Source organism: Convolutriloba macropyga, chromosome 2 (assembly GCF_964194025.1).
Source record: "Convolutriloba macropyga chromosome 2, txConMacr16.3, whole genome shotgun sequence".
Taxonomy (NCBI): Eukaryota; Metazoa; Xenacoelomorpha; order Acoela; family Convolutidae; genus Convolutriloba; species Convolutriloba macropyga.
Window position 1 is genome coordinate 34,606,971 of NC_134469.1, and position 26,846 is coordinate 34,633,816.

Below are 26,846 nucleotides of genomic sequence, written 5' to 3' on the forward strand. Positions count from 1 at the left end.
TTTATTTAAGTAGAAAAATGGAAAAATAGTTAAAAAATAAAGAAAAGATAGTAGTTTTCATATATATGTGTATATGGAGTGGCTCTATGTTGCGGAGGTACCCATATACACATTACTCGCTATACAAGGCATCAAAATTAGAAAATTAAAAGGTCTGTTTTTCATATATTTCAAATATTCATGAATGGAATCACACGTCTTGCACTCAATATACACAAAAACTTAGCTTTTCGAGAAAGAACCTGTTAGAAATTTTACCCTAAATGTATGACTGATCCCTCATAAGTGACAAAATCAAACAAAGCAGGTTGCACTTTAAAACAAAACATGCAAAACACTCATTTTGAAAATCTGTCAAAATTAGTCCTGTACGTTTCAGAGTAAATACCCTAGATTGTTGAATTATTTAAAGATCACCTGATACTTCCTACTAATAATAGTTTTTGAATTGTTAGTTAAGAAAGTTGACATTGAGTTGAAATCCTGAGTTTAAGGGTGCAACAAAGCTTTGCCGTTTTTCATATCTTTGAAAAATAGCCAAACATTGCATGATTTGGTGGAATGGGTGGCAGGTAGGGCTTTTCGTCCTGCGTCTGCCATGACACAGTAGCTAAAAAGAGATCACAGCTTCTGTTGTTTATGTTCAACGAGTCTCTAGAGAAGAATTTTTTTGAGAAAACAGCTAAAACACATCGTTGTCATAAAACATGAAACTATCTAGGAACTGTTTTTCGTGCAGGTAACCGATACTACTAACTCTTAAAACCAGCTGAATGTGATTGATCAAATTGCTCAATGCATACCGACGGGTACAATTCAAAGTCCAAGTCATCCATTCAACTTAGGAAGTCATACAAGACATTAATACGTACAAAAATTACCATAACCATAGTAGCGAAGGGCACAAATATAACACGCACTCATGTTCAATTAAAGACCGACAGAAAGAACGGGACAAAACTAAAACCGTGCTTGAAAGGTTTAACCAAATAATTCTAAAATAATGACAAAAAGCAAAAAAAAAAACAGTTGGAGGACGTTAATAGAATTGGACTGCTTCAGACTCCGATGAAATACGATGCGCAAAAATTTGTTAGGTTAAAATTACATCACAATAGATAATTTGACTTTTCTATGGTAAAAATTTAAAACATAAATTTTGATGCGCAATACCAACGACGCCCTCTACTAGAAACATTAATAATGCAAATTCAATTTCATAAACTAAATTCATGACTGCTATCAATTGTTCTGTAGATGTCTTCTATCACATCCCACCCATGTTGCGATATCAGTAGTATCCATCACCCAACATTTCAACGATGTAGCATGCGCAATCAGATGCCCTAATGAATTAAAAATCATGACCCATTATATTCAAGCATTCTATCATGCTCTCAAATAGGAGCTAGTTCAACGCAGAGATCCATTAATTGTTGTTTGCTATGTCTGTATTTACCTGATTGCAAGTCGTATATTCATGAGGTGGAAAGTCTCGCTGAATTTGAACTTCTCCTCTGCAACCTGTTTGGCTGCATCGTCTATTGCATTCTTGACAGCACTGGTGTCCCACTTGTTCACTTGGATCTTGCTCTTGCCCTCTTCACATTCAGCACTACCAGATGACTCACTCTCATTGGCGTCATTGCGAGAGAACAAATATCCCATTGTAGTCAGCAACCTAATCTTTGACTTAAACTCCCAATACTGTTGGTAACTGGTAGTTCTGTTTCAGAAAATCTGAAAAATAAACGTTGAGATGGTTATCATATGTAAAATAAAAAGAATTCATTTCTTGGATATTACCCAACATTTCAACAATGTAGCTTGCGCAATCAGATGCCCTAATGAATTAATTGTTGCCTAGTTAGCCTAAATGTTGTGATAAACTTATTAAAGAAAAATCTTATGGAAAGCGTTCAGACCGAGCAACGCCACGTATTAGAAATGGCTTCGGAAAAAAGGAGCCTCGAACTGGCTCACAGCTCTACCGCTTAAACGTTACAGTTTTACACTATCGAAGCCCGAATTTAGAGACGGGCTTTGCATTAGATATAACATTGAGGCCAAAAATACGTCCATGTGGTGAAAAGTTTACCCTATCACATGCTCTCCACTGTGCGAAGGGTGGATATACACACACATGAGACACAACGAGATCTGAGAGACCTTTGATAAGATTATGCATGACGTTTGCTATGATGTCGAAGTTGAGCCGACTCTTCAGTTGCTTCAAGGCATAAAAGCGAATTGCCAATGGGGGTCCAGTTTCAGCCGTTATTTCTTTGACATAACAAATGCAGCCAAACAGGTTGCAGACAGTTGCGCTTTTCTCACAGACAGTTGCGCTTTTCACAGACAGTTGCGCTTTTCTATTGAACAGTTGATCTCTTCACATCTAAAATGACCTTCTAATTTCAGTGTTTTTCTGCATTCATACTCTGACTTAAACATAGCTTCTCACTGATTTATTCTCAATTTGATTTATTCTCTCTGATTTATTCTCAAGTTCTTCCATCGTTTGTTCTATCCATAATCAAATTTAAATTCCATCAAAAATGAAACTCCCTCAAGAAGCCTTCATGAAGCTCAATCGAGAGCAAATGTATGATTTATACAAGCAAGTCTATGAAAAATTAGAACACAAAGAAAAGTTTATAGAAGATTACATTACTTCTGTCCACCAAAAATTATCTAGCCTCGGGAGTAACGAGGCAAGCTCTAGTAGCACCACGCAAGTATCAAAAGAGGAACAAATGGTTAGAACGTTCCCAATAATAGAAACCCCCGGAGGCAAAAAATATTATTTTGGGGAGTAGCATTATCGGAAAATTAGAAACTGACGAAACTATTCCAACCGATATAACAGTTCATGCATACAGGGGCTCGACGACAATAGAAAATTTGGAATTACTGAAAAAATACCCAGAGACAAAAATGAAAACAGTAATATTGCAAGATGGTACAAACAGCTTTCTCAAATTCGAACGCAAACCCAAAGATGTATTTGAACAATACAAACAGCTGGTCAAATTATGTCGGGAAAAATTCAATCCAGACAAATTTTACCTGATGACGGTAATCCCGATGAAAAACACAAGCGCAAATATGGCAAAAAATAGGATGTATGATGAGTTCAATGACTTAATCAAAACTTACTACGAAAATGATCCTGATATCAATATTCTGGATTTCAACAAATTGATTAAAGAGATCGGGGCAAAAGCAGATAACATTGGTCGTGAAATTGATTTAACGGACTACGAGAACAGCGAGTACAATTAACTGTATCACGACAATGTTCACCTAAATTATCGAATTGGGATTCCTTTTCTAAAAAACCATCTAATGAGAATTCTAATCGACACATCCGATGGTCTAATCTCGAAAATCCGAGAGACACATCCTACTTATGCCAATACGACAAACACATACATCTCTAACACTTCAAGCCATAAAAAATGTCGTCGAGAAACCCTCTTGTAAACAGACAGTACTCTAACAACTCATATGCATTTCCATACAACAACAATGCTTTCTATAGATATTCACCTTACTAACGTGAGCTATGTTGAGGTCAGAAATGAGTAGAAAAACGTGAAACCCTCCTTATGATCAATAAACAATATTTGTTCATTTTGGTTTCCTTGCTGCAGTTTGAGGCCTTTCTTCGTCCCGCGTCTCTGACAGCAGTGGGGCGACCACTATGGTCATATCTTAATTGTAAAAAGTTTTTCTTTTCATTAAAAATTAAATGCCTTGCTCTACGACGTAGCGCTTTGATTATATTTAAATTTTTAAGTAGTTATGTTCTATTTGGATTATTCATTTACCTGTTAAAGTGTGGTGATGTTGAACGTAATCCTGGGCCATCGCTAACCTATGAAAATTTCCTCTCCGAAAATAAAAAAACTTAAGGATCCATTATGCTTCTTTCAATTAAATTGCCGGAGTTTAGTCAATAAAAGAGAACAACTGAAAAAGATGTTAAAAGAGTGCTCGAACAATACTGTATTTGCTTTTACAGAAACATGGTTGACTAATGAAGATGATATTAATCTATGGTGCATAGACAGCAATTACTATTCTTGCTTCAGATGTGATCGAATATCTGAAAAGTCAAAGGGGGGTGGCGTAATGCTGCTAATCCCCAAAATTTTCAATCCAAAAAACCGTAATGATTTTCCAAAAATGAGCAAAGACTTCGAAACACTTTGGGTTGAGCTCACTCTACCCTACAAAGAATTTCCTTCACTGCTAGTGAAAAACTGACATCTTTCTCGAAGAATTAGCATTGCAAATAGATTATGGAATAAAAAGCAAAAAATTTTATTACTTGGTGATTTCAATATAAATTACTTCACCCCAACGAAAGAAACAAAATGGACACAATTCTTGTACCTTATGGTCTATCAGTGGTCAACAAAACACCTACAAGGGGAAAAAATCTGATTGATTTCGTAATCAAAGATGATGAGTTGCCTCATTCCAATGTTTTTACTTTTGAATCGCCCATTATATCGGATCACAAAGCCATTGCAATGATAACAAATGTAACTATGAATAAAAATCAGCCTCCAAGAAGAAAAACAATCTTCGACAAATCAAAATATTGTAAAAAGTTATACCTGCAAGACCTGAAACAAATTGATTGGGATGTTCTTTACACGGCATCTGACGCTGAAGACATGTATCGTATCCTTAGGAAAATTTTGACTGAGGTGATCCGCTATCACGCCCCTCGAAAAACGGTCTTCATACGGACTGAAAAATCCAAAATTAAACTAGAGAGCAATGATTTCATAAAGAGCATCTTTAAAAAAGCAGATTCGGAAAAAACAAAATGGAATATTATAAATGACTCAAGAAACTCTACTAAGTTCTCCCAAAATATCTTCTACCTCAAAAACTGTTTTGATGATGTTATTACTGATAACTTCAAAATGGCCCAATTGCTCAATTATAAACTTTCTAAATTAGGTGATTACATTGGAAGCGCTTGCAACTTTTTTCCCACCAACCATAGAACATCTAAAAACAGTTTTGATTTTAGGTTCGTAACCACAAAAGAAGTCTTACTGACTCTAAAAAAACTCAAACAAGCCATCAGGTCCTTCAGATATCCCATCATGAACTCTTAAAGATGGGTTTTTCTTTTTAGCTGATCCAATCAAATTGCTTTTTAACCAATTTTTGGCTGAAGAAAAATTTCCTGAAGATCTTAAAAAGGCTATTGTTACTCCAATTTTTAAAAAAGTAGCAAGCTCTTTGCCTGAGAACTACAGACCAATTTCAATTACAAGCCCACTAGCAAAAGTTTTTGAGCGTTTGCTTCGTGAGCAAACTTTAGAATAACTTGAAGTTTGGGTTGCTTTCCAATACTCAATTTGGTTTTCGTAACAAAGTCTCAACGATTGACGCCCTCGTTTACTGTACTGAAATTATAAGGTACCATATATATAAAGATAATTTTATCACTGCAGCTCTACTAGCACCCTTCTTCAAACTGCATGAATTAGGATTTTCCAAAAATGCCTTAAACCTAATAGAAAGTTATCTATCACACAGACTACAAAAAACCATAGTGAATCATGTGGAATCCGATTGGATTGGGCTATATCAAGGTGTCCCACAGGGAACAATTTTATGTCCCCTTCTTTTTAACCTGTACATTAATGACTTGAACAAACAGATACCTGCTAATACAGAAATAATTCAATACGCCGATGATACTATCATTATTACATACAATACGGACCTAAAATTAGCAACATATAATCCTGAACAATCCTTAAGAAATATATCTGAATATTACAAAAACACAGTCTAATGCTCAATCACTCAAAAAGTGAATTTATTACATTCTCAAAAAAAAACCAAACTAGAGGAAACAAAAAGAAACAATCTGTTAATTGGTAATTAAAAAACACCAAACGTCAATTGCGTAAAATACCTTGGAATATATCTTGATTGCACATTAAATTTTCAAGAAGAATTAAAACACGTATTACGCAAAAAGGCTACAGGGATGACAACACTAAAACGTATATCACGCCCGTTCCCTGAGCAGACAAGACTACTACTTCTGATCGCCTTAGTGATAAGTCATTTACACTATTCAGGCCTTTTACTGGCCAGCTCAAAAAACAAATCTTTATTACTTTGGAGAAACAATTAAGCTGGGCTGTAAAGACGTGCTTCAATCGCAAAAAATACGACAGTTCTTCTGATCTGAAACTAAAACATCAAACTCTGCCAATAAAATTTTTCTTGGAATATAAAGTACTAAATTATTTTGAAATTTACCAGTAAACAGCTTCCGATTTTCGAAAAACTACACTTACCAACATCAAATCTACGCTACAGGCAGCGAACCAAAAAATACTGCTTCAATCACAAAATAAACTCATCTGCACTAGAAAACTATATCCTGAATATCGGCTCAACCCTTCATAATAAATTTCTTAACATGAGTTTTTTTTTAAAAAAATAATTGAATTGGATGCAAGACCAATAGCTCTAAAGAAGCATCTGAAAATGTTTTTCTTTCATTTATATAAGCAAAACTCGAATAATGCGTTATACGGCAAGGCATCATGGAAAAGTTTTAAGTTTTCATAGTACCACTGTCTCAATTTAAACCGTAATATATTTAGTTTATTTCATTTATACTTTGACCTACACTGCCCATTTAGTTGTTTGCTGTTAATAACATAATGGGAATTCAATGTGGTTTTTTACATAAAGATCTTTAACCTACTTGCCCAGTCATGCCCGAAAAACTCGTAGAAGCGTACAAATATCATGAGTCGTTGAAGTGCCTGAAGTATGAGCAACGAATACTTGACGTCGAGAAGAGTAACTTCGTTCCGCTCGTGTTTTCCTGCATGGGGGCGCAGGACCGTCCGCAACGCGCACTATAAAACAACAAGCTAACAACATTGCTGAAAAGAAAGACGAATCATACTCGGACGCAATAATGTAGATACGCGCACGAGAATCAGTTTTGCTCTTCTGCGCAGCGCTATCATATGCCTCAGAGGGTGCCTTGGTTCCAAACAGCCGACCGACATTCATAGTTCTCGCAATGCCATACTGCGGGAGGGGAGACTAGATTCATAACAAATTAGCTTATATAGAAATTTAATTCTCTTGACGCAGCTCTAATAATGCCTTGTCTTTAAAATTATATACGATGCAGTGATGTCTATGTTAAATAGTTTTATATTGTATATGATGGTGGCTCACTGGTGACTGGATTCTGACCCTGGCACACTGGTTCTGGCTTACTGCTCCCATTTGGTACGCAGATCCTTGCCCACACCAACTCACTAGCTTGTCTCTCTTGTTTGTTTACTCACCAGCTTGTTTCTTTACTCTTGCTATTTTTCATTCACCATAACCCCCCCCTCTCACTCTCTCCGCATTTTCTTTCCCCTGTTGCTACTGGTTTGTTTAGATGTGAAGGAGCAGCTCAAGATTCTCAACACATGAACAACCAGAGACGTGCACGAACTTGGCAATAGGCACATCCAAAATCAATTACATCACGGAAGAAAAGGCAGGAGCAGTTCACGCATACAGAGCTAGGCCGGTGGACTTGTGACGTGTTCTGAATTGCTACCCCACCAAAAACCTGACACCGTCGTAGTAATCGCCGGTTTTAATTATCTTCATTGCCTTCCCCTCTCTTTCGTTGAGCATTTCAAATATCAAACTCAAATAATTCTTGTAAAGTTTAATCTTTCATACTTGATCATACATCAGACAATTCACAACAATTTCATTAACAATAGAATATATACCTTGAATTTTGCACTTTATCACTATTGACTCCAGCCCTTTCAATTGGGCAAGCAAATTTTACTCGAGCTCTTTAATCTATATTGACTCCAGCCCTTTAAACTATATTGAATCCAGCCCCTTAAACTGGATTGAATCGGACAGACAACGTTTCAATGAACAATTCAACCTTCATGTTCCTCTCACTGTTTTAGGCTGCTGCGAACGCTTGGCTCATTAAGTCTTTACCTTCTGTTATGTCTTATAGCGGAGTTTCTCTGTCCTCTAGATCTGAGATCGCAAATTGTTCTAACACTTTCTTCGGTTCCGTTTTTGTCCCGGAACTAAATGCGATTTTGGATGGATCTTATGAGTTTTTGTCAGAATTGTGTATAGACAACCCAAAGTTTTCAGAAACAGAGATTAAAACCTAATTTTTGCACTGTGATGATTCTAGCTCTATGGGTGCTTATAATATGGGTCTGTAAATTTAATTAGTTAAGACTGGATTCATTTTTATGCAATGGGCCGATAACTGCTTTCTTCCAGTAGTTTGGAACTCCTTTACTGTCAACAATTTTAATTGTAAACGCCGGTAGTAATCGGTACAATGGCTTTCTAGAACGGTTTCCAGAGACCAGTAGTACAAAAAAAGTCATCAGAATTGGATCCCGAATGACCCAGTAAAACCTAGGCCTGAAAAAACTTCTCACAAACTTTCACACAAAAACTCATTTTCTCCGTCCTCTAGATCTGCGATCGCAAATTGTTCTAATACTTTCTTCGGTTCCGTTTTTGTCCCAGAATTAATTGCGATTTTGGATGGATCTTATGAATTTTCGTCCAGGTGTATAGACAACCCAAACTTTTCAGAAACAGAGATAAAAACTTTATTTTTGCACTGTGATGATTCTAGCTCTATGGGTGCTTATAATATGGGTCTGTAATTTTAATTAGTTAAGACTGGATTCATTTTTATGCAATGGGCCGATAACTGCTTTCTTCCAGTAGTTTGGAACTCCTTTACTGTCAACAATTTTAATTGTAAACGCCGGTAGTAATCGGTACAATGGCTTTCTAGAACGGTTTCCAGAGACCAGTAGTACAAAAAAAGTCATCAGAATTGGATCCCGAATGACCCAGTAAAAGCTAGGCCTGAAAAAACTTCTCACAAACTTTCACACAAAAACTCATTTTCTCCGTCCTCTAGATCTGCGATCGCAAATTGTTCTAATACTTTCTTCGGTTCCGTTTTTGTCCCAGAATTAATTGCTATTTTGGATGGATCTTATGAATTTTCGTCCAGGTGTATAGACAACCCAAACTTTTCAGAAACAGAGATGAAAACTTTATTTTTGCGCTGTGATGATTCTAGCTCTATGGGTACTGATAATACTGGTCTGTAATTTTAATTATGTCTGGATTCACTTTTATGCAATGGGCCGATAACTGCTTTCTTCCAGTAGTTTGGAACTTTTTATTGTCAACAATTTTAATTGTAAACGGCGGTAATAATCGGTACAATGGCTTTCTAGAACGGTTTCCAGAGACCAGTAGTACAAAAAAGTCATCAGAATTGGATCCCGAATGAACAAGTAAAAGCTAGGCCTGAAATAACTTCTCACAAACTTTCACACAAAAACTTAATTTCTGTAAAAATTTGTTGTTTCTTTGATGAGACAGGAACCAACAGAGGGTTCAAATCTTTTTTAAAAACGAATGCAAAAAACTGACTGAAAGCCTTGACTGATTTTGTTGAACAAATCAGCCATAGTGTCTACACGATGTAAGTTTCGAATCTTCTGGTTTAAATTACAGGGAGCTCATGTTAGGTAGACCGTTTTATTCGATTCCAGAGGATCTGACTATTTTTTTTCTAATTCTTGAATAGCATTGAGGACGACTAGACATCGCTTAGCAGTGTTGATTAGGTTTCCTGCAGTGTTGATGACAAAATACTCGGAGGCTTCTTTTCGTTCTCTGAGGAACAGAACTTTTACAACAAACTTCCAATCGTTAAGTTTATGTCCTAGGATCAGCTAACGAATAGACTACAAATTTCCAGTATTGATGCATTTTGGCGTTTCTGAAAGAATAGATAGTCAATGCTGGTTGTTTGCAAAGACTGGAATGTTTATTTTGGTGCTGATTATTGTATCTGAAAATCTATAATGAATTGATGCAATGACAGCTGAATTGAGAAAAGTTCCCGGAAAACAATCACTTGATTTTTCTGTGTTGTATAATAGAATTAAAAATCAGTACTTTTTGAGAATTTCGGGAAAAATTCTTCTTAGGGTTTGTCACTACACAAAGGCCCCAATCTACTCCAGGCAAATTTATGTCAACCAAAAATAAAAAATTAACGAAGTCCAACATGTTGGTTATAACTTATCCTAGTGCTGAACAGGATAATCAATTCAGTTAAGTGTCAAGCTCTGAAGTAACTATACGACATGCCAAGTTGTTTGGTAGATTGCAAACATTTACGTTAAAAATATGAACCCCACCGGGATTCGAACCACTGACCTCTCAATCCATGGCCACCCTCAGTAACCACTGCGCTACGAGTCAGTTAATATTGCTATGGTTCAACCGATTTTGTATTAGCAACTTTGGAGAACTAGAGATCACTCAAAAATGATGAACGAAAGCGTAAAAAAGTCACTTGAGAAGTCAAAGCATGTTCTAGAAGAAAAGCGCAAAATTGTCAAGCGAAAGAATTGCATAAAAAAGACACACACGTTTACAATAGTTGCTATGAACTGCGTTCAAGAGCAATTAATAATAATAAGTAATATAAGTAATAGTAAGTAATTCAGAGCGCCAAAGATTTTATGCCAAAAATAACTGAAGTACTTCTACTTGACGTCGCATTATAGGCGGAAGCTAAAGTACAAACTAAACTACTGTTGAAGTCAAATGTTCAAAAACAGATGTAAAGGTTCGAAAAGATGAGCAAACTTGCTTCAGCTAAAAAAAACCTGTAGAATGGCAATACTCCTCTTCGAGTCGTAAAAACTGGCAGAATACAAATACTCCTCTTCAAATCGTACACAGACACAAATGTTTACAATAATTGCTTCGAAATTCGTTCGAGAGCAATCAAAAATTCCCCGCCGCAGAGAAAAACTTTACTGCCAACTCTTCAAAATCAAAGGAACAGTAATTTTGACTACAGGATCTCTAGTAAATTAAACCTTACAGCTTGACCATCTAACCTATTCTGTCTCAATTTAACGAAACTATCATCTAAGTTACCCGGACGTAGTTCTTCACATTTGTTGTGGATATAAATGGACTCTCAAAGTAAGTATCCGATACTAGAGTCCATTTATCAAGCTAGATTTAAATACGTCGGGAAACGACAGCTGAACAACAAGAAAGGTAATAGAAAAGTAATAAATCCTCTGACCAAAAGGTTCAATTGTTGAGACAGTAAACACACTGAGGCTTAACATAACAAAGCACGGCCGATCAAATCCTCTAAATATTCTAAACAAAATTACGGATCAAAATGTTTCAATTGAAAAAAAAACTAAATAAATTCAATATCATGTGTTTGAAGTACTTCTACTTGACTGTGCATTATTAGCGGAAGATGTAGCCTTGGCGTCACAAGCCACAACTTTCACTTTGTTCACAGTTACATGAACGTCTGCTGAATCTGTGAACTCAGCGTTATTCAATATGAAGGTCCAGACGTTATCACAGAACCTGTACGTATGGAGATCACCCTTCACGGCCAATTTGGTCCGAACGTTGTGAGCCAGAACTTTGCCAATAGCCCTGTCGTACTGGTTCAGCACCTCCGTCACAATGCCAGGAGTGATCAGCTTCTGCTGGTATAGTTCGTCAAGTGCATCTTGGAGACAGTTGCCCAGTGTGGTCTTGCGGTAGAATTGGTAGGTCATAACGTAGCACAAGCGCAAAACCTCATAAAGAGATAATCACTTGCTCTTTTAAACCAGTTCGCTTCTCCCAACAAGGCAAAAGATTTAATTAGGATCACAAATCAACTGAAAGTACAGAACACTTAAAACTGCAGCTTAAAAAGTGCTCTATCAGCCAATATGAGCGCGATTAATTAATAGAACTTTATGCAGCCCCACTTTTATTGCGCAGACCACTTCTGCATTTTCTAATGGCAACTCAAACTAATTTATGTGGTCGCATTTTGCTTCCAGATATTCAGAAATTTCGAAGATTTGAAAAAGACAGTTCACTTATTCCAAAAGTGAGGTATAGAAGTTCCGCACTTTTAGTCCAATCTTTTGGCATATTTCAACATACTTTTATCATTTCGGGAGATTTACCCTATTTATGATCACCTTAAAGCCTTTGGGATCACTTTTACCATTACGTTTTTATAGCGTTTAGTGGTAACAAACCTATACACCTGAACTCAATTTTGGCTTATTTTCCCCAAACATTTTCGATCATGCTATAGTAGCCGCCCGTGCGCAATACTCTATGTCTTTGGCTAATTGAGCGTGGTACTTGGTTAAAATGCAAAGTTATATGTTAAATTAAGTAGATTATGGTGAAGAAAAGTTGCTTTAATTAGACTAGATTTTATAGAGTGGTTAGCTCTGATGGAAGTTTGGTGTTCAATGAATGAATTTAATCCTCGCTTTGGTTAGTACCCAATATCGGTTCCATCATCGTGTTAAATCAACTAAGTCAACAAAGATATGTCAGTTTCGTTGATTTCGCTCGAAGCCCGAGCTTTGTCTAATCAAAGGTCTTTTTTCTTTTCTGACACCTATCAACCTTGTGTCAGCCATAAACCAGTTAATAAATCAAATTTTAAACAATCTTTAACCTTGAAACCCAAGGTTTTTAGTACATTTTTTAATATACGTGTGACACTCACACTGCCCCCCTCTTAACAAGAATAGAGTTCACCACTCACTCAAAATTAAACAATATTTTCATTCACAGATCTTATGTGAACGTCTTACTATACAAAAAGTTTGCAGCTTCATATGGACAGTTTAACTATCAGTTTTGGTTGTTCATAACTTTTTCTGCCTCGTCAAGTCCAAATATGTTGTACGCTTCCCGCGCCGCATCATTTGTCAGAATTTGATATGCCCGGTTCATGGTCTTGAAGAATCCTTCGTCTGCACCAGCATCAGGGTGCGTCAACAAGCTCATTTTGAGGTAGTGTTTCTTGAACTGATCTTTTGAAGCAGAAATTTTACCAACAAAATCTCGTATAACGTTGCAGGCGGGTTCATAATGTTTTTGTTCCGAATCTCGAATAAACATTTCTCCGTGGCCTTTGTTTTGGATTTTTCGTTCCTAAGAGTACTATTTGTTCGATCAATGAGAGAATCTTTTTTTCGTCATTCGTTGGCCAAATACTGATTGTAGTGTTTTCGCTGCTCAAGCTCTGACCTCAATTGGTCATTAATTTTCTCCATATTTTCGATGGCTTCGCCCTTCTTAGCAATTTTAACTTTCAAATCGGCCAACTCTTGCTTTAATACCTTAATTGATTGCTCCTGTTCAGAACTTCTGACTGCTGCTGCCCTTAAGTTGTCTCTTAACGCCTCACACTCGGCGCTCCATTTACCCAAAACTTCTTTTGTTGCCTATTTGGTCTTGTTGCAGTAGTTATCCAGTTCCTGTCGAAGCTCAACGAGGTCTTTTTGAAGTGAAGAGGGTACTCTTCAACTTCTTTAACAGTTAGTACTGGTTTTGCAGTTCCACTTCAGTCTGCAGAGCACGCGACCGAATCTTGGCTGGTGCCAGATATTCTAGCGTAGATACTTTCCGAGTCCGCGACAGACAAGGTTCCACTCGATACACTCCTGGGAAAATCTCGGAAATAAATTTCCACAATTCTGGCATGTAGTATACATATTCGGCAATCTGTGGAATCTCGTTACCCGCTGTATTGGATTAAAAAAACCCTTTTTGCTTTTAAAGTTTCTCGATATCTTCAATCTAGAACTCAAGATTTTTCCTTTTTTTGGTCTCGAACTCGAGACGTTCCCGTTTTTTTTTGATCTTGAACTCAAGACAATTTTTTTTTTGGTCCCGAACTTGAGACGTTGCCCTTTCTTCTTTTTTGGTCCAGAACTCAAGAGAACTTTTTTTTGGTCTCGAACTCGAGACGTTCCTTCCATTTTTTAGTCTTGAACTCAAGACAACTTATTTTTCTTTTTCTTTTTTTAAAACAACTGACTCTCTTAGGGACTCTTTTTCTTCAGTCATTTTCTTTTGCTCTCGGCGTTCATTTATTAATTTGAGTAATTGATTAGACATACGCGTTCCGTTATGGGGTCATAATTTCCCAATAGTTGTCGCAAAGACGCTCCATTAATAACTAATCCTAATTATATGAACAATTTAGGAAAATTTTTCACAAATTTAAAAATGAGGCAGACTGTTAGGCTGACACAGCAATGTCCTATGCTTTTTTCGGACGATTTTTGATGCCTTGGGATTACTATTAATCTTTTCTTCAGTATTTTTTGTTTTACTAGATTCCTGTGGCTTTTTCTCTGGTTTTGGAATTTTTGTTTCTGCTGCTTTGTTTCCCGTGTACTCTATAGGTTTGGATGAAGTTGCACCTCCTCCTTGGCAACTTTTTGTGCCTTCTCTTGCCCTTTAGAAATTTCCTGCTCTGATTCTTCAGCTTCATTCTCAGACGTGCCATTTTTAACATTTAGTGAATCGATAGCATCCTCAGCTTCGGATTGATTTTTTTGTGTTTAGATTGCTTTCGGTGTCTGTTGATGATTCTATTTCAATTAAAACGCCATCGTCTGAGCCGTTAAAATCGGTATTCTTCTTCTCCTTAATAGGCTCAGGCGTGAATGGCTTTTCTCGTGTTTTATATTTCTTCAGTCGGTCATAATGGACCATAATAGATTTCCTCGTCTTTTTATCTTCTACCTTGAAATTCAAATCGTTTATATTTTCAACAATTATGTATGGTCCTATATAGAAAGAAGTAAATTTTCTTGTTTCTTCTTTTCTGCCGTTGGGTTGAAAACTAAGACTTCTTCGCCAACTTTATATTTCGATCCATACTTACTGCGATCATACTAGTTCTTCTGGCGTTCTTGTTCGACATCCATTTAATCTCGCATCAACTGATGCGTTTCCTGTAGTTTCTGATTCATTGCGAGAAGATAGTCACTTGGTGTTGCATATATTGCGGTCTGTGGTGTGCTATAGATGCAGTCTACAGGTAGTGACAGTGGAAAACCCAGTACCACATACGCTGTGCTGTATTTTTTACACTATGAATTGATGATCGATATGCCATCATCACTAATGTAAGAAATTTCATCCACTCGTGTTGATATTGGCCTATGTATTTGGAGAGACATTCTTCTATTGTTCGATTTGTTCTTTCCATCATCGCGTTCCCTTGTGGGTGGTAGGACGTTGTTGATGTCCTCTGAATCCTAGTTCACTGCAAAGACTACGAAATAATTTTGACATAAAGTTTGACCCTTGGTCACTGTGTAGATTGACTGGACGCCCGAATATCACTATCCAGTGTTCAACAAACGCTCTCGACACGGTTTTTGCCTCTTGATTGGGTAAAGCTATGGCTTCGTACCTTTTACTGAATTGATCACCAATAAGCAAAAGGTACTTGTTTCCCTTAGACTCGGGAAGTGGACCCATGATATCAAGAGATACTTGCCAAAATGGATGACTAGATTTCCATTTTGTGAGTGAATGCCAATGTTTCTGCTTACTGCCTTCCCTTTTTGGGCACACGTAACAGCTTTCTATCCAGTTTCTTACTTCCCTTCTAATGCACGGCAAATAAAATCTTTCACGAGCCCTTTGGTAGGTTTTCTCAATTCCAAAGTGACCTGCGCTAGGAGAGTCATGCAACAGCTCAAGCACGTTGGACACTCTCTCCCATGGCACAAGCATTTGGTAAGCAGTCTCAAAGTTCGGTTCTGTTTGGTGCTTACGATACAAAATCCCGTCTATGAGACAAAGATTTGTATACTGAACCCAGTATTTCCATAACTCCTTTGATGCTCCATTTTTCATCTGCCGTGATTCCGGTCGTTTTTTGTTTAGTACCCAGGAGTATACTTCTTTGAGTAGTTTGCCATTTTGCTGCGAATCTCGCAGTTGTACTCTCTGCAGTTTGTCTAACTGCCAACCTCGACTACCATAATCGGTATTGCCTTGCTCTGCGTCAATCGCAATAGCGTTAACAAAAGCTGTCTGTTCATCGTCTTCTATGTTTATACGCGACAGACAGTCTGTGTGTGGGATTTTTTTGTCTGCTCTATGCTTGATGTCAAAGTTAAATTGCCCAAGTTTCTCTATCCATCTTTCAAATATTCCGTGTTGTTCTTTAAAACCAGAGATCCAGACAAGCGCCCGGTGGTCCGTTATAATTAAAAAAACGCTGACCAAGTAAATAGTTTTTAAAATGCTTGGTAAAATGAACAATTGATAAAAATTCCCGCTTAGTGGCTGAATCATTTCGCTGACTTTTACTCAATGTTTTGCTAACATCTGCAATAACTGTATCCTCCGTTCCTTTCTTTTGGGTTAGAATTGCTCCTATTCCTGTCATCCAAGCATCCGTAGTTAATGTATACGGATCCGTATCGTTTGGCTATCCTATAACTTGGGCGTCCAAAAGCTTCTTTTTTAAATTCGGTTACCGCATTTTTGCACTTTGTACTCCATTCAAATTTATTTGACTTATTCAGTAATCTGTAAAGAGTTTCTGCTGTTTTTCCGAAATCCGGAATAAATTTCCGATAATAGCCCACAAGGCCTAGAAAGGCCCTGACGTGCTTCAGGGACGATGGTTCTTTCATTCTTTCTACCGTTCTTAATTTCTCTGGGTCGAACTCGACTCCACTTTCGGACATTATGTGCCCCGAGAAGCTGACACATTTTTTGGAATAAATTGCATTTTGATCCCTTAATCTTTATTCCATTCTCCGCTAAAGGTTCGAGAACTAGTTCTAATCGTTTCAGATGTTCGCCGAAATTTCTTTCGAAAACGATAACGTCATCTAGATACACTGGAGCCATTTCGTAAAAGAGGCCAGCAAAAATTAACGCCATTAGGTTTTGAAAAGCATCCGGAGCAGAAGCTAGTCCCATAGGGAGTTTTTTCAACTTATACAGGCCTAGAGGCTCTATGAAAGCTGTTAAATTCTGACTCTCTTCCTCGATCGCCATCTGAAAGTATCCCGATAAGAGATCTATGTTCGAGAAGTACATATTTCCCTCCAGTGAATCAATAACCTCATTAATTCGTGGTAAAGGCCAGCATGTTTTTTCTATTTGTTTGTTCAGACCACGGTAGTCTACAACCATTCGATAGGTTCTATCCTTTTTTGGTACACGTAATGATGGTGCTGCCTAGTCGGAATTTGTTGGTTCGACTAAGTCGTCTCGTTCAAAGTCTTCAACAGTTTATTTCATGGCTGTTCTTTTCTCAAAACTCATGGTGCCGTATCTACGTCTGAATGGCACATCATCCTTTTTAAATTTTATTTTATGATAAATTCGGTCGCAAAATCCCATATCATTTGAGTTTTGCGAAAATATTACCTCATATTTAGTGTAAAGTGACCTCACTTTTGTCATTTCCTCACAAGACAAGCTCATTGAACTTGAGTTCACATGTTTCTCAAAATCAAATTCATCCCTATGTTTTCCATTATTTTCAGGGTTATTTTGTTGTACTCTTGAAAAATTTTCAATGTTTTCCGAACATGCGATTTTAGCATTTTTGTAAACTTTCTCTGGTTCTAATGTATTGTTCAGAACTCGAACCCATACGACATCATCAACCATGTCATTCAGCGATCTCGCTATTAATAAGTGTGATTTGTCTTCAAACACTTTCATGGGTCCGACTATAATTTCTGTTTGCTGTGTTATGTTACCTTCTTCATCGATAATTTTGCATTTAACGAAAACTTCGCAGCGACGATGTAATTCGTGATCCTCAGCAGCAATTAAAAACAGATTCTTATTACTTCGTTGGGAGTGGGACAATTGTAATGTTTTACCAATTGTCCCGCAAAAGAGTTCGTTTTTTTTGAGGTTTAAAATACAGTCAAAATTTTATAAAAATTGCATGCCCAATAAACGAGGCGATATTTCAATTTTGGTCATTAGAAACTCAATTGTTATCTCAAGTGTAAATTTTTGAAGTCGGACCTGAACATCTGTTGAACCTTTCACAGGCATTTTTCCATTGTTGGCAGCTATTATATCTTTATTGCACACTCTGATCTGGCTCGGTTCACACAATTGCTGGTAGAGTGTGTCACTTAAAAGATTAACACTACTTCCACTATCAATTAAGGCCTTTATCAATTTGTCTTTTATCATTATTATGGCAAACAAGGCCTCCACTGGGCTGTTTCCGCCACGCAAAGTTTTTACGTAGCTAGCTGAAAATGAAGCCCTACCATCTTCAGCTAATTCTTGTTTAAATACGGGAATTTCGTTTGAAATAATTGGGACTCCCACAATCAAAACAACTCTTGCATTCCTTAGATGCATGATTTCGCTGACCGCAACGGCGACATTTTTCTCTCTCGAAACTCATCGCTGTCTTTGAGTGCTCAGCACGACTCTCGTGCGACCGATCTCGGCTTCTGTTCTCGCCGCCTGGTGTTGGCGATTGCGCTCTACTGTCCCAATTGGTTCGTCTATTATCAGCGCTGCTTCTGTTATAGCTACTATAGTTTCTATTTCTATCTACAGTTTCTTTTGAACTACGCTCACTTCCGCGCAGAAACTCTTTGGCCTCGCTCCTTGCGATGAAAACTTTTTATTATCTTGCCTGTTAGATTGGTTAGTCTGCAGTGTTCGCACTAAATTGTTAATGCAATTAACTAGTTGAGTGCTTGCATTCGACTGGATGGAAGAAACTGGCGGCTCATTATCCTCCACCTCAATTCTCGTGACTGCTTCAATATGTAGTGCTCTTTCTAAAGCTTTGTCTAAAGTTATATCCGCGTCACCCAAGCTCTTTCTCAGGTCGAGTCGTACCTGACTATTTTCTATGCCTTCGTGGAATCCCCTCAAAATTAGACGTTCCCTTATCTCATTAGACTCCTAAGGGTATGCTTTCAAGGCTAAAGTTTGCAAGTCTCCGAGAAAATCTGTTAATTTTTCACCCGGCTGCTGGACTCTCCTGGTTAGCTTCCCACGAAAAACTACAGGTTTCTCATTATAATGTTGTCTGAAAGCTTTTACGGTCTCATCATAGCTCTTCCTTGTGTCCTCCGAAAGTGTACGATAGAAATCAATAGCCGACTTTTGTAGCTTTAACGCAAAATAAGGCGGCCGTTCATCAATTTCGGTTTCGGCGCTGTTTACTGTTTTTTTTCTTTGCCTCTTCTGAAGTTGTGACAAGAGCTCAAAGTGTGTAACATAACTTTCAAAATCATTTGAACCAGAAAAAAGATTCCGGTAACAGCGTTTCTGAGGAGTGCCGCGCCATTAGTGTTTTATTTAAAAGCTGCTGTCTTTCAAATTAATTCAATAATTATGTTCATAACCCGAACTACTTTTTGACACTCTAAATCACCAGTTTTTGAATCTTATTGACACTGTATTTTTGTTCTTGAAAAAATTCAAAAAACACAAGGTTCAATGGTATATTTGAAGTCAAATTATGTCGAATTCAAATTCCCTTAATTTTGAACGCTATTTTTTAATCAAAAAAACATGTACGAAAGGATTTGCGATTATCGAAAATTTAGAGAATACTCACTTGAAAGTTCGAAGGTGGCAGTGTTCCTTGTCAAATCCCGACACCCGTTCAAAATTCTTCTTTCGGGTGGTGATGTTAAGACGTCAGACTCGTGTCCAAAGTTGAATTTCAAACAAAAAAAAGATTTCTTTTAGAAATCAGTACAACGCTCAATATTATTGGGTGGTGGTTTTCTATTTACTTTTAGTCTCTGTCACCACTATACTAGCCGTCCGTGCGCAATACTCTATGTCATTGGAGCGTGGTACTTGGTTGAAATGGAAAGTTATAGGTTAAATTGTTAAGTAGACTATGGTGAAGAAAAGTTGGTTTAATTAGACTAGATTTAATAGAGTGGTTAGCTCTGATGGAAAATTGGTGTTCAATGAATGAGTTTATTCCTCGCTTTGGTCGGTACCCAAAAATCCGCGGATGAAATCTCAACGGTTATTTCGTGCCTCGCGACGGTTATTTCGTGACTCAGAGGAAACGACTATACAAATAAAAACGACTCTATTTCTTTCAGGGACTGCTCGCAGATATTAATTTATTGATTTTGGGAGAAGGAAAAAATGAATAAATAAAACAACGTTAAGAACACACAATACATTATTTCTAACAAACATTGTGGGGCTTCTGTGGGACTATTGCCCAGAAGTTTCTTCAAAAAAATATAAATATCACGTTCGGTTTTAATTCACTGCAACGTTTAATAAAAGGAGTTGTTTATTATTGCTTCTCCGTCAGCACCTTGGACGTACACCTATGTGTGTTGGCGGAGATCTGGATTTTTCAGGTAAAACACGAATAAGAAAGAAGCTATTGTAATTCACTATTAGAGCTGTTATTATCAAAAGAAGCGCTGCGCCGAGCAGTCGCAGGTTGTTGTGTCTCCGCGTCGATAACTCTTGAGACTCTCAATCCGTGTGGAGTTGGGCAGCTTCATCAGAATTTGGTGCTTGCTATAAAAGGGTTGTTTGGTTGCAGGTGGCTCTTCCTCGGCCTCAAAATCAATATAGACAATTTGAGAACAGCTTTTCTTTGGTAGCTGCCTCAAAATCAATTATTTCTTCATCAGACTCAATTTGAGAAAATTGCCAGAAGCCATGATGATGTGGAGAATAGGTTTCTTCAATCTTACAATCCAGTTGTTCAGCTAAATCTCTTATGGTTTCGCATTCATTTGTCTCAAAATTGCACTTCAAAGATTTCTGTAAAGTATTTTACCAGTTTTATAAGGACGATACGCATATGAGCAAAAACCGTCACTCAGATTAAACGTTTCAAAAATCATCAAAAAAGCTCAAAGTAATTTTGTTGGCTTCCGTGATGTGCAAGTTGTGTCTGTCACTTGTAGCGCTGTTCATTTTTTTCGTCATCAGAGTTCTTGATTCAAACACATCCTTTAACTTCTCATGATGAAATGTCTTTTTCACAAAGTTTGCAATATCTTTACAGGGTAGGTTTTTGATTTTATAAAAACTGCTTCCGTCACATTTTCATCATTCAGTTCATCTGATAAATTTAGTTGCAATTTTTTGTCCAATTTTCTATGAAAGTGATGATCTTTGGGGTAATCACTCAAATCAAGTATCAGCTGTGCAAGATTGCGGTATATGCCATCAGTTTCAATTACGTAAAACAGAGAATCAGTGTCACGGTACATTCACTTGGCGTTTTTGTCAAACAAAGGCCTCATTTCTGCATGATAGAATCTGTACAGATGTTATTTTGACATTTTGATGGCTCCAAGATACCAGCATCAAGATAATTTGGTTTATTCCACCCAGTCTCTTTCGGGCAAATCTTGATCACGACAAGTTTCTCTCGAAAAACGATGAACTTCTCAAAGTTGTACTTGTTGCAGCAGTATTTTGCTTTCTTCTTATATTCAACAAACACCATCATGTAACGACATCTCAAAATTTCACTAGTCCTTCCGAAGCAAGAATTGTTTAAGAATTTTGAAAGCTTTCTTAAAGTGCTGACATCGGGTTGTTGTGGCAACTTTGTATTCTGTGCAAAAAGCACTTCATGAAGTCACCCCGGTTGAACTTTAGAGCCTTATGTAGTTTTGATAATTGGAGACCATGTTGACATGTAAACTTTAGAACTGATGACGACACACGTAATGCTGTCTCGACTGAAGCGTTCCGAGAAGTTTTTGGATTTGAAAGCTCCTGCTTGCCAATTCTATTTGATCCTGCGAAGACATCTCAGTATCGATTCTAAACTTTTCAGCAGCCAGAGAAAAAAATCATTTTGATAATCGTGAACAATGCTAGAATAATTCAAGTCCACGATAACAATGAACATTTGTCAGGTGTTAATCTATGGATCGCCATAATGAGGTAATGACTTTTTAGTGAGCTTCTCAAAGCTATCGGGAAACGAGTACGTGAAGACCCCTTTCTTCTGAAGATTATTTGGATATTTTGGAAAATGTGTCGATAATTGAACTTAGTCTTTCTTTTTGAAATTCAAGACTCCCAGAAAAAAAGCGATGGCTGACAAAAAGAAATTGTCTATGAAAATTTTATTTAACACTGGGATTGAAAAACAGTTTAAATTTTTGTTCCTTAACCAGTTCAGATATCTTAACCAATAAAAGATACCACCTATGAAAAATAGGGATCACCTGTTAACAACATTTTTATACGTTTCTTTGGTTTTTTTCTTACTTTTTCGAGCTGACAGTGAATGTTCTGATTGAAGTTCTTTCTAATGAAATTTTCCAGTTAATCTTGGAGAAAAAAAAATTTTAAACTTGCTAATTAAAATTCCGTAACTCAAATGGCCAGAATTGTTCAGACAAAATCTAGTAATTTAATGAAAAGCCGTTTTGCTTTTAACTCTTCTTATCTTAAATACTGTTGAAAAAATTGTGTCAATCGTTGAAAGGTTAATTTCATCCTAAAAGTTTAAAAAACCACTAAATAGGATATTGTCTGGTATCTTGGCTCAGCACCTGTGCAAGTGGTTATCCACAGAAAAACAGAGATTAACACTTTTTAGTTGGTTGCAAAAATATTTTTTTGAAGAAATGTGCTTTTATATTTTAATTTTGCTTTCTAAAAACTGACGTTCCGTCAATATTTCAAATAAATCAAACACTTTGTGCATGGTTATTGTAAGCTTTTTCAGAAAATGCAAAAATTGTCAAATTCTATAAAAGTTTTTTATGGGATCTTGAACCGAGATTTCTGTGAATAGCTGGAGAAAATCAGTTTTTGGAGTTAAAAAGACTTACAGGTCGCATTTTCAAAATAAAAAAAAAACAAAAAAGTTTTGTCCTCAATTCTGTGTTCCAAAATAGGTGCGCTGTTTTAGAATAAGGAGCAAAACAAAGAGCTAAAAACTCAATTTTTCTAACCACTTGCAGCAACTAGTTTCAAACATAAGAGACTAAAGTTGCATCTATAAGACATGTTTAGTCCATATTAAAAGAAATTTACTCGGAACAAAACTAATTCATTTTAAAAGAAAACGAGCGGCAGATCGGCAGTTATTGAACAATTCATATAGTTTTCTTTGTAAAGCGATTTTTTTTATAGTACTCTTGATTTTGTGTTCTAAAAATTTGTTATCTGAAATAGTTTTTTATTAAATCAAATAGCTATTTTTGTTGTATTGACTCAGGGAAGCCGCAAAAACAGCATTCCATCTGACTGCTCGTTTTTGCTTCTCGTTGAGATTAAGAACTTAATTTTCTGTGGCTGATATGACAAGTTGTTTGTTTTTAAACATACCTGAGTTTTGTATTTGACTACCAATTTGGTGTGTAGTTGCTTATTGTTTCCAAGTTTCTTTTTCTGGATAGAACTTTTTTCTCGGTGCACTCGGATTTCAGAAAAAACATCAGGCAAATTTTTCAATTTTAGTCAAAATATGTTGCTATAAAAAGTTTAACGCCTACAAGAAGGACAAAAAAGTTTTGATAAAAAAGGGAACTTAACTCGGCTTTTTTTTAAATTGATAAGTGATGCAGTGCGACCTAAGTGTTTAAATAAAAGTTTGGATTTATTATTAAATCGAGGTTTTTCGTCCGTCAGCTGAGATTGTTTTTGTAGCTGGAAATAAATTACTTCAACAGTCGATCAAAAATTGTCCACGTATTCGCATAAATTGTTGAAATCCAGACAGTTATCTCAATTTTTTTTATTCCCAGAAAAAGAAGGTTTTTCAGTTGTGCTTCATCTGGTAAGTCTGCTGATTTTTAAATGGTTTGTTTCTAGCACGGAAATTTGTGGAAAACAATGAATTTTTTGGGCAACGCAGAGCATATATTGTCTCGCTGATCTTCATGTGACCAATCAATATTTTGTTTCCAGTTAAATAATTTGTCAGTTTGACAAATTTTGGAACTGCTGATTCCACAAAGGAACAAAAAATGGTACACCTTTTGGTGACAACTGCTGTTGATTGAGATTTGACAGCTGATGACTTATGAAAAATACACCTTGTAAATACTGTGTCAACTTGGTTTCCTTTTTCAGTTCTCTAAATTGATTGAACTTTAACGTAACTAAAAGTACAATTTAATTGTCACAAAATTCCTCAAGATGGAAAAAGGTTTTTGGTGCATCAAAATGAATCAGCAAGCCATAATAACAGCTTTTCCGACAAAATAGTCTGTAGTGGAATTTTTTATACATTTGTGTCATTTTTTAAATTCAGAATTAAAATTTAGCAAACAACTATTTGCATTATTTCTTATATTTTATGATATCTAGCAAAGAGTAGTTTGCATCTATTGACTCCTCAAAACTTTTGATTAATCTTTGGATGGTAATTAAAAGGAATGTTTAATTTTAAAAAAAATTCTTAAGTAGTAAAGTAATGATAAGAAAGTCTTGCTTCAAATAGTACAAACGTTGTCATCTCATAGCTCTTTTTCTTAAAATTTGATGACACTTTGATGGTCTTTTGGGTTTTTGAAAGTTTTTTCATGCAAATGTCACATTTGAAACATCTCCAGGAAGAAATTCTCAAATTTAAAAATAATTGACGATCTGTAGAAGGCCACATTTCGGCTTTCCTGAATTTTGAACACTTTTTTGGTAAACTGTTTGTCTATAGATTATTTGAATAACAGTAACAGTTTTATTATTGAACTTTTAGCCTCTTATGTCTCATGGACATTATTCACACTTTTGGAAAAATTCTGGACAGCTTTACTTATGTTTTTTGTATACACAAAATTTAGTGAAAAAATTCTGTTGCCGTTTTAAGAATTCTGCAAACCTAAAACGATATACATACGACTTTTAAGGAGTTTCTAGTGCTTTTAACAAACCATTTTTTGATCAGGAATTATGACATTAAGCCATTAGGACAAATTTAGAAAAAAAATATTTGTAATGAGTGCAGAACGTTTGATATTAAATGATTTAACATTGATTTCATATCTCACCAAATCTTACCAAGAAAATTTTGATGTCATTCCAACAGTTTTCACAGGTCTGCTACCAACTGTTTACTTAAGAGAGTTTCAACTTGTATCTGATAAGAGTATTGGTGAAACGAAGACTGAGTATTGGTTCATAAGCTACTGGTTCATAAGCTATTGAATCATAGAGGTTCAATTTGTACATATTCAGAGTATTGGTAATACCGAGTTCAAACTTGTCTTTGTTAAGGTTACTGGTGATACAGATTTTGTGTCTTTGTTCATAGGCTACGTGTTGGTTAAATAACCGATGTTAAATTTGTGCTTAATAAGAGTATTGGTGAAAGATAAATTCTGTTTTTGCTCACAAGCTACCTACTGGTTAACTAACAGCGTTTCAACTAACACCGTATCGGATAAGAGTATTAATGAAAAGAAAAAGGAGTATTCATCCGTAGGCCACCTGGTAGTTAACTAACCGAGTTTTGGCCTGTAGCTATTAAGATTATTGGTGAAAAATAACTTGTGTAGTGATTCTATCTACTGGTTAAGAAAGAAAGTTTTAAATTGTATCAAAAACTGTCTATTACTTCATAAGCCACCCGATGGTTACCTAGGCAAGTTTTAACCGATACTTATTGAGAGTATCGTTGAAGAACAACTTGTGTATTGGTTAATAAGCCACCTACTGGTTAACTAGCCTTCTATAACGTGTATCTGATAAGAGTACTGGTGAAAAGAAAATTGTGTATTGGTTCATAAGCCACCTGATGGTTAACTAACCGAGTTTTAACTTTTTTTAAATAAGAGAATTAGCGAGAAAGACTTGTGTATTAATTCATAAGCCACCTGATGGTTAAATAATCCACAAGTTGTATTTGCTAAGATTGTTGTTGATAGAAATCCCATGTATTGGTTCATACCCTACGTTTTGGTTAAATAACCGAGTTAAACCTTGTTTCTAATAACAATTTTGTTTTTATTACTTAATATTATTATTGATAGAAATCTCGTTTATTGGTTCCAACTCTACGTATTGATTAACCAACCGAGTTTAACCTTGTTCTTAATAAGAGTATTGGTGAAAGATAACTTGTGTATTGGTTCACAAGCTACCTACTGGTTAAGTAACAGAATTTTTTCTTTTATCTAATAAAATTTTTGATGAAAAGGAAATTGTCTATTGGTCCATAAGCCAGATGTTGGTTGACTAACCGAGTTGAAACTTTTATTTATTAAGAGTAATTGTGAAGAAGTACTTCTGCATTGGTCCAAAAGCTACCTGATGGTCAACTAACCGAGTTTAAACTTGTGTTTGTTAAGATTATTGGTGATACAGATTTTTTGTCCTGATTCATAAGCTACGTTTTGGTTAAATAACCGAGTATAAATTTCTGCTTAATAAGAGTATTTGTGAAAGATAACTTCTCTATTGGTTCGCAAGCTTCCTACTGGTTAACTAACAGTGGTTTAACATGTATCTGATAAGAGTATTGATAAAAAGAAAAATGAATATTGGTTTAAAAATCACCTGATAGTCAACTAACCGTGTTTTAGCCTGTATTTACTAAGAATAATGGTAAAAAATTACTTCTGTAGTTGTTCGAGAGCTATCTACTGGTTAACTAAGAAAGTTTTAAATTGCATAAGAGTTTTGGGGAAACAAAGATTGTGTAATACTTCATAAGCCACCCGATGGTTAGATAGGCGATTTTTAACCGATACTTATTGAAAGTATTGTTGAATAAAAACTCCTCTATTGGTTCATAAGCCACCTACTGGTTAACTAACCGGATTATAACTTGTATGTTATAAGAATATTGATGAAAAGAAAATTTTGTATTGGTTCATGAGCAACCTGATGGTTAACTAACCGAGTTTTGACTTTTTTAAATAAGAGTATTAGTGAGAAAGACTTGTCAATCGGTTCATAAGCCACCTGATGGT

General features: G+C 36.2%; 3 protein-coding genes across 4 annotated transcripts in view; all 3 read right to left on the reverse strand.

Moving 5' to 3' along the window:
• LOC142358623 (signal peptidase complex subunit 2-like) overlaps nt 1-1,767 on the reverse strand; it is a 29,332-nt gene extending 27,565 nt beyond the window's left edge. The window contains exon 1 of the mRNA XM_075410076.1: nt 1,460-1,767. Within this exon, the coding sequence (XP_075266191.1) occupies nt 1,460-1,668 (209 nt within the window). The 5' untranslated portion in view covers nt 1,669-1,767. The remainder of the gene's footprint in view (nt 1-1,459) is intronic.
• The window catches only part of LOC142358622 (glycerol-3-phosphate dehydrogenase 1-like protein), a 457,482-nt gene that overhangs the window by 142,994 nt on the left and 287,642 nt on the right, over nt 1-26,846 (reverse strand). The gene's annotated exons all lie outside the window — the stretch shown is intronic.
• LOC142335241 (transcription initiation factor IIA subunit 2-like) lies at nt 11,288-11,797 on the reverse strand. Its single transcript, XM_075383656.1, has one exon. The coding sequence runs from the start codon at nt 11,694-11,696 to the stop codon at nt 11,337-11,339; it is 360 nt and encodes a 119-aa protein (XP_075239771.1). The 5' UTR covers nt 11,697-11,797; the 3' UTR covers nt 11,288-11,336.